At 33.0% G+C, this 9,701-nt stretch overlaps 1 protein-coding gene across 1 annotated transcript; it reads left to right on the forward strand.

Moving 5' to 3' along the window:
• LOC109328463 (purine permease 1-like) lies at positions 7,166-9,476 on the forward strand. Its single transcript, XM_019561937.1, has 2 exons — positions 7,166-8,033; positions 8,958-9,476. Exons 1-2 carry the CDS (start codon positions 7,302-7,304, stop codon positions 9,312-9,314), a joined length of 1,089 nt encoding a protein of 362 aa, XP_019417482.1. The 5' UTR covers positions 7,166-7,301; the 3' UTR covers positions 9,315-9,476.

Here is a 9,701-nt window from a genome sequence, read left to right on the forward strand (position 1 = left end):
TCGTGCTGACCCCGACTAATGCCCACCTGGTTGACCTAACCGGGGAAGAAGTTGTGCTCGTGGGGGGTCGTGACCCTCGCACGGAGGAACCTGCTACGGGGAAAACCATTCGCAGTGGTAAAGGGAAGATGGCCGCCAAGCCCTCCTTTTTGTATCGGGTTCCCAAGGTGGTGAAGGTCGGGTTGCTCAACCCTGGGGTTTTTGTAAAGATGGACTGACTGCCTGTGCTCGACCTTTTGAGGAGGGTTCGAGAGGCCGGGGTTTTGGCTGCTTCTGTGGCCAAGTACCTCGAGGGTGATTGGGTGTTGGCCACCTGAGTCAAGGAAGATGCTTTGGCTAAACTCCAAGAGCAGCATTCGGCCGAACTCGAAGAGTTGGTGAAGAAATAACTCGAGGCGCTTAAAGTCCAAGAGGAGCAAAAATTGACTGCTGGGGAGCAGATGTCGGCTCTGACATTCCAAAGGTGACATTGTTGTTGATGGGGGAAAGCTTCATCTAGAGACAAAGTTGTTGTTGGTCGATGAACGAAATGAGATGAACAAAGGTGACATTGTTCGTTTGACTGGAGAGTTGGCTCAACTGAGGGCGTTCTACCTGGACCTAGAGGAAGATGTTGTCACTGCGGCATATGGCGGGTGGGATAAGGCCTTTGCTCAGGTCCGGCTGGTTCTACCGGATGCAGATTGGTCGTGGACTCGGATAGATGCCACGATCGCTCCTGCGGGGGAGTTGATCGCTGATGACGGGAAGGTCCAGTGAAGCTTCCGGTCCCGGGTAGGATTTAGTGGGGGAGGGAGCTGATGAATCTTTGTATTTTGTATGGATTTTGCAAATGAATGAAATGTCGATTTACCCTACTTATTTATTTTATGTGTCGCTCTGATTTTTATATTGTCTGACCAGTAACTTTATGGACTTTGAACGGTTGTTTGTCAACCTATCCAATTAATAACCTTTAATAACCACCTCGTCTTGATTAACCGTCTTATCCTTAGTAAACTTGAGTGACCATCGAGTCTTGATTAATCAGGCTATACACTTAATAAACTTGAAATTGTTTAATAAACTCCAAGTCTTGATTGGTCGGGCTATCCATTTAATAAACTTGAATGACCATCGAGTCTTGATTAACCGGACCATTCATTTAATAACCTTGAATAACCACCAAGTCTTGATTAACCGGGTTGTACATTTAATAAACTTGATTAATCGCCAAGTCTTGATTAACTGGGCTATACATTTAATAAACTTGAAATTGTTTAATAAACTCCAAGTCTTGATTGGTCGGGCTATCCATTTAATAACCTCGAATAACCACCAAGGCTTAATTAACCAGGACTGGTCCACACCTCCGAGGGGCGTATTGTTGGCGACCAAGAGGACTTGGTCCCGACTTGGGTTGGCAAATTTGAACCGCCATCGGAGGGGGACTAGCCCACGCCTCCAAGGGGTGTATTGTTGGTGACCAAGAGGACTTGGTCCTCGCTTAGGTTGGCAAATTTGAACCGCCATCGGAGGGGGACTGGCCCATACCTCCGAGGGGTGTATTTTTAGCGACCAAGAGGACTTCGTCCTGGCTTGGGTTGACGAATTTGAACCGCCGTCGGAGGGGGATTGGCCTATGCCTCAGAGGGTGTATTATTGGCGACCAAGAGGACTTGGTCTTGATTTGGGTTGGTGAATTCTAACCGCCGTCGGAGGAGGACTGACCTATGCCTCCGGCAAATTAAATGTTTAGGTCAAGCCTGGAGTTCTGTCTTGACTGGCTGTTGATTATTAAATAGAGGTGGACTTTGTGATGCTATACTGCTATCCTGTGAAGCATGGATTCGTCAAACACCCTCACGTGTCGGTGTCTAACACGTATCCGACACGGATACGCTCGAATTCGCGAAGGATACGTATCCATAGCGTATCCAAAAATTTAAAAAATAAAATAAAATAAATAAATAGTAAGACACGTATCCGATTCGTTTTCAATAAAATATAAGATATATGGATTCGTTTTCAGTAAAATATAGGATATATAGATTCGTTTACAATAAAACATGATAAGATATATTCGTTTCCAATAAAATAGGATAAGATAGATTCGTTTCCAATAAAAAAAGATAAGATAAATTCGTTTTCATTAAATTAGGATAAGATATATTTGTTATGGAGGACAATGATTTTAGGATAGATTCGTTTTCATTAAAATAGGATAAGATAAATTTGTTATGGAGGACAATGATTTTAAATTTCCATTATATTTTTTACTTTGGATATTTTGATTTACACTTATAATTTTATCATATTTTATGTGTTTTTATTATTTTATATTATACGCGTATCCCTGAACGTATCGTATCCTGTATTTTGGAAAAAAATGTATATCGATGTATCAGATACATATCGTATTCGACATACGTATCTGTATCTGTGCTTCATAGCTGCTATCTTTTCTCATATATTTAATAAACAAAAAAATGTTAATTTTTAACGACAAGTTGGTTTGTGCTGAGAAAGGTTAGTTTGTGAGGACATGTGGATGTTTGTCAACAAAAATATTATTTCAAATATCTTACGTATCTATGAACAAAACTTTGTGTCCAAATTCAAGTATATGTTTGGTACATTCTTTTTTCATTTTTTAATTATGTTTGTATGATAAGTGTCAAATTTACGTTTTTTAACATAAATTGTTAGCACTTTTCCACTGTGATTCCACTTGTACTTGATTGAATCAATTTTTGGGTACAATTTGTTTATGAAATGCAATTTTCAATATCTCATAGTTAATATTTGACCATATATATTTTGGAATGAAAATTAAGGAATTCAAATCAAAGCTCTTTAAGCAAAATTCAGAAATTATATTCATTCACAATTAGATCAAGAAAATACTGAGATATGATGTTCCTAATATATGACATTTCAATATGGAGTGTCGAATATACAAAATAGTTTTTGGTGAATAAGAATAAGACGTAATGTTGGGAGTCTCAATTAACCATTTTCGATAATGAGAATTCTTTCGTTGAGTAAAAATGCACAAATAATTGCATCTTTAAAAAGGAAAAACACAAAATTTTAGAACCCTAACTTCCCATTTTCATCATTTTTTATTTTTTAGATATGGGATTGTAGTTGTAGAGTTTTTGTTAGTTATTGGAGAGGAAGATTTGAAAACGAAAACATTGCAACCTCATGGAGCTCACTTTGATGCTTTTCCATTGAGTTTCATCAACTTTTCTCTTCCATTATTTTGGAAGAGAACCTGAATTTCTTTCAAATTTTAAAAACTGGAATAATTGACCAACGAAAAAGTGTGGTGCTTGCGGAGGAGCAAAATTACTGTCCGCTTGCAGTATCTCTAGTACTCGCGGAAAATGTATAATTTCTTATTTGGATTATATGTGATTGTTCAATTTAATGTACCTATTTTAATTCATTTCAATATATTCATGTATGCAATGATTTTTGTGCTTTATTCTTGTTCTTTATGCTTGTTTTAGTTTGATTATTTAAAACATGTATGGTTGGAAATCCCACATTTGAGTTTGAACTAATATATGTCACCCAACATTTTTATTGCATTTAATATTTATTTTTGTTTCTAGTTGTTTAAATTGGAAATCAAAACAATTCTGAAAAAACCTTTTGAGCTTAAAATTATAATTATTGTTGAATGGTCTAATATTGTTCAAAACTCATGTAGATACAATATTTCTTTATACTTATTCATTATATTGAAATTCAATATTTTATTGACGAATTTGTCGTTAGAAATATATTACAAAAGAAAACAACTAGAAAGTTAAGTAATAATCATTAAAAAGCAAAGTTCCTTGTGCCTTCTAAATTTCAATATGATAGGAATAATACGGAGAAGCATTAAAGTATTCCTTGTGCCTTCTATATTTTTTATTTTCCAGTAACCAAACGTGTTTCCATATTTTTTTTAATATCCTAATTGGGTCATTATGAAATTTGAATGAGTTACACCAATTCTTTTCTCCGTATAGCACCTGACGTACAAACATCAAGATTATTTGCTTTCTTACAGGTACAAAAATGATCCCAACATATAAAAGTTGTTGCATTTAACTTGCTATCGGAAGATTTCCGGTGCACCTCCTATTAATGTTGAACAATCTTAGCTATTCAAGGAAAAAGGTTAAATGTATGCCAAAAGGGAACTTGAAATCGCATCAACAATGTCTTAATTGTCATAAAGTATTGCTGTTTTTCTTTTATTAAAAACAGTTTTTCCTTTCTATTTAGTTAATTGGTGTGTGTTACAAGTACTTCTTGTTGATTGCCTCATACGAATACCACATTGTTAGCACAAGAAGGATCTTATTAAATCATGTCTTACATCCTATCTTGCATTAATAAAATATTATATAAATTAAAAAATTAAATATTATTATTTTTTATTTTATTATCATTAATGTGAGATAATATTTATGATATAGTTTTGGACAACAAATTATACTGGTCATTTCAAATATGAAAAACATTACATGCTCACCTGCCTACTTTATTTTGTTTGTTGCAATACTAACAATCTATCTTATGGATTTTCAATCCATTCATAATATGACATCATACCTTGCCACTTTTACCTTTCAACAACAAACATGAGCTACCCTTTATCATTTTCAAAATGCTCTTCAAATCTGTCTCATCACTCATCAGAATCAGAATTAAAAAAAGTGTTGTTCCTTCACACATTTTGCATAAAAATGCTGTGTCTGGAAAGTTTAAAAGAATTTACTGTTCAGTTTCAACTATAATTTCTTTTCTTAATTGCATTCTTGTCATACATGCACTATATCTTTTTCTTTTCAACTACATTTTATTATATTATAGTAATGATTTGTTTTTCTAATATGAGGAAATAATGTATACACTAATAGTAATGTATATACTAATAGTATATCTTCTTTCTTAATTGCATTCTTGTCATACATGCATTATATATTTTTCTTTTCAACCACATTTTATTATAACAATAATTTGTTTTTCTAATATCAGAAAATAATGTATGTATTAACAATATACGAATTTTATATATTGTTATTGCATCGTTTATTATTTATGTTTAATTATTATTGTCTTTTAAAAAAAGTAATTAAAATAAATAATAGATAATATAGTTATTATATTTACATCTTTACATTATGAGTACATAAATATTACATTCTTCTAATATTCATATATAATCCAAACATGATATTAAACTGTGATTAATCCTAGTTAAATTGGGAGGACCCCATAGAAAGGTGTAAAACTATTTCTTTATTATTCTTAATACTAAGATCGGAAATTTTTTACCACTGAGATGAACAAACACTGATTATAACATTATTTTTAATCTAAATCATTGCAGCTATTGTTTTTCTTTGAGCATTGCTAGTGCATCTCCTCTGCCGTCAATATAGGAACTGACATGTTAAAGATCTTTAGTTCCAAGTACTGATATAAAAGTTTTATTCTTTTGAAGAATAGAATGACACACGAATCAGAATGGCTATAATAACCCTGTCAGAAGAAAACGAATAGAAGAATATAATGGCACACGAATCCAAATTTGCTCGTATCTCTTCTTCTAAAGTACTCATCTCGTGAAAGAAGAAAGCACTACTTGATAAGAACCCAAATGAAATTTTGAGAAAGTCTGTAATTAAATCACATGCTAACTTTTAGTTTATCATCATTTGTCTGTGAAAATACCACTTTTTCGTTTATTCACGCGTGAGCATATAGCTCAGTGGTGGATTTTATTATTTTATATGCTCAGTAACAATTGAGAATGCCCAATGGCAGAGAGGTAAGTCATTGTTTGAAAGGTTAAAAGAAAGTGATCACAAAAAAAAATAGAATGATAAGATACACATGTGTGAACGTGGCCAGGATGGAGACAAGGAAGGGTTGTGTGGTTCTTCAAACGGGATGAGAATTGTACTCACCTTTATCCCATTTTATATCCCACCGAATAAGAAAATCTCATTTTATTAAAAAGAAAAAATATAAATTAATACTTTTATATTATTTTATAAAATTTTATTAATTAAAGAATTCATAACATAATTTTCTAGGATTGAAGATCTTTCTCTCAGGTATGGGGTGTGAGGAGGAGTGAAAAAGAAAGTAAGTTAATTTTTACTTTTATAACAATGAAAGGGTTTGTAATTTGATTTTATGAATATAATTTATTAAATGGGAAAAAGATGTATACACCGATAGTATAAAATTTTTTTACACTGTCATTACATCATCTATCATTGACTTTTTGTCATTAATGACTTTTAAATAAAATTATTGCAAATGAATGGTGGATCATATACTGATTTTGTATAAATCATTATACTGTCAGTGCACACATTTTACACACTTATTAAATTTATTTTTATAATATAGATGTATGGTAGTTATAATAATTACATTAATATCTTACTAATTATCCAGGTTTCACACCTAAAGCTACCACATTAATAGCTTTCCACATACATATCCATTATTTCTTCAATGATACCATTTTTCTTTGAATTTTATTTTTATACATTGCCATCCAGCTAAGCTGATGAGATACGTATTCAATGGGTTCTGTTCTAATTAAGGATAATGCATGACCCTACAAGTATCATGTAACACCAACGACAATAATATATCCGGAACAAATCCTTTCGTGTGCATTCCGTATAAATTAGGGAGAAGGGGATACTGAATAGTTGTTAACCAAACATCCTGAATAAATATAATACTGAAGCAATTAAACAATTCCTTTAAAGCACCTATTTTCAATATAAGGTGTGCATTCAGTATAAATTAGGGAGAAGGGGATACTGAATAGTTGTTAACCAAACATCCTGAATAAATATAATACTGAAGCAATTAAACAATTCCTTTAAAGCACCTATTTTCAATATAATTATGTATATTCCATATTTTTTAGGTGCATAGATAAATATATATTTCAAGACATTTTAAAACCTTTCTATGTGTGTCCGCTATACAACGTTAATTTTATGCTGTTATAAAATATGAATGTTGAATTAATCTATGATATATTTCAAGATATTTTAATACTGTTGTATTCAGTAAATGGGGATGACAATTATTGCCTCCAATAATTTGCTGTCAATAAATGGCATAAGTAGTAGCTAACTTATTATGTCAGCTTCCCTAGAAATCAATTCAATATATATTCCTAAGAAACTAAGACTGTTGTATACATTAACGCAGAGGAGAATTATTAGGTACCAAGCACCTATATAATTCAGAGAATTGTAGCTAACTGAGTAAAACAAGCCATGGCAGAAGTAACGGAAGCAGAACAAGAGAAAACCATGAAGAGAATTCTTCTCATAATAAGTTGCACCATGTTAGCCATAGGCACTTCCGGTGGCCCAATCATGATACGGCTCTACTTCCTCCATGGCGGCCACCGTGTTTGGCTATGTAGCTTCCTTGAATCCGGTGGCTTCCCAATCATTCTAATTCCTCTTTTCATTTCCTACATCCGCCGCCGTCGCAGCGCCGCCGCCAATCAAAGCGCAAAAATAAAGATGGTTCTTATCGAGCCACCTTTATTTTTCGCCTCTCTTGTTATTGGTCTCATCACCGGCCTCAGCACTTTTTTCTTTGCTTTCGGCGTGTCTCGGCTTCCCGTAACAACTTCTTCTCTAATTTTAGCTACTCAACTAGTCTTCAACGCGCTCTTCTCATTCCTCTTAGTAAAGCAGAAGTTTAGGGTTTATTCTGTAAACACCATCGTTTTGCTGACTATTGCAGCCGGAATTTTGGCTCTGCATTCAAGTGGGGATCGTCCTTCTGGTGAAACCAGTAAAAAATATTTGGTGGGGTTTATTATAACAGTATTGGTTGCATTGTTGGATGGGTTTATTTTTCCCGTGGTGGAATTGGCGTACAAAAAGGTCAAGCAAACTATCAGTTATACACTCGTCTTGGAGGTTCAGTTCGTTATGTGCACGTCTGCTTCTTTGTTTAGCATCATCGGAATGATAGTAAACAATGACTTTAAGGTTAGTCTCTTCCTTGAAATTACTACATGCTTTTCGAATGAGACGTTATAACTTATATGTTGAAGTAATTAAGCACAAATAAATATCATGTGTTCTATTTAGTGTCTTGTCTTTGCATCCAATATAAAAGTAATGTATTATTAAAAATATATGAACAAATATTATTATTTATTGGAATTTAATTCACTAGAAACATAGGAACATGATATTTTTTGAAACATATGATTAGTGTTCATTGAGCATGTTTTTATACATTTGTACATCTATTTATATAATTTTCCTCTCTTTCCATCACTTCAAAAAAGAAAGAAAAGTTGGGGATATGTATTGTGTCCTGTGTGATTTCCTCAAGTGGGATGTCAAAATTCCATTTCTCTTTTACACTAATCCAAGCTTTATGATTTACTTAATTATTGATTTCAAATTAAATAAACTTAATAAAATTTGTCATTAATATAAAATTGACTGTAAAAATATAGACTTAATAATAACATCTCAAATATATAATATATTATTTTTGGATTATATATCTAGCACTTAAATCCAAAATAATTGTTATATAAATTAGGATTAAGGATAACATATTCTCATTTTATAAAAAATGAACCGGGATAAGAAGAAAATGTAGAGTCCCTAGCTAATAAGTTATTAGCTTATGATATGTGATCATCCAAACATTTTGAGTTATTTTAGTCTAAACTATAATCCTGCTTGAGTCGAGTTTGATTTTTATGGATGTAAAGCACTTTCTACCAAAAGCAATTAGATTCCTAGGGACTCAAACACAAGACATCTAATTAAACTCTCCCCTAATTGATTTATATTTGATAGGTATTCATAGACCTTTTAATTTATTACTTACAAATATTCAATTGAAACTTATTTTGAAAACAATTGTTGAGTTTTTGATGTCTTCTTTCGCAGTTAATCTCGAGCGAAGCCAGGCAATTCGAACACGGGGCTGTTGTTTACGGCATTGTGCTGGTGACAATAGCTGTACTGTTTCAGTTTCTTCTTTTGGGAGGAATAGGGGTCGTTTTCTGTGCCTCATCTTTATTGTCTGGTGTTATAATTGCTGCAATTTTACCTGTAACAGAAATCTTAGCAGTTATATTCTTCAAAGAAAAATTTAATGCAGAAAAGGGTGTTGCTCTGATTCTCTCCCTTTGGGGCTTTGCAACATACTTTTATGGTGAGACAAAACAAGCCAAGAAAATGAAGAAAAACTTGCTCCCACCAGAAGCAGAGGTGCTTCAAGTTCTTCCTGTTTCTAATGCATGATTGTAGGGTATGTTTCATTTTTTGGCTGTGTATAAATTTCAATCTCTAGGGTCACTTGGGACCCAGGTCTAGGCAAAATTTTAAACAGCCAACATATTAGTAACTGCCATAATAGTAAAGGCATTTCATTGTATCGGCCAAATCATAATAGTAAGTGTATTTGGTCTGCGTTTATTTATAAAAACTAGAATTTTAGTTAATTAATTTTTAAGGACAGTATAAATGTTTGGATTACTTTTTTTAGAATAAAAGCAGCATAAAAATATTATTTTAATGAGATAGGGAAATACATAGTTTCTTGCAATAATGATATAAAAGGATACAATAAAGTAGAGGTGAGCATGACTCAACTCTACTCTAAATTCAAAAACAAAGTCGAGACAAAAA

This window comes from Lupinus angustifolius, chromosome LG15 (genome assembly GCF_001865875.1).
Source record: "Lupinus angustifolius cultivar Tanjil chromosome LG15, LupAngTanjil_v1.0, whole genome shotgun sequence".
NCBI classification, from domain to species: Eukaryota; Viridiplantae; Streptophyta; class Magnoliopsida; order Fabales; family Fabaceae; genus Lupinus; species Lupinus angustifolius.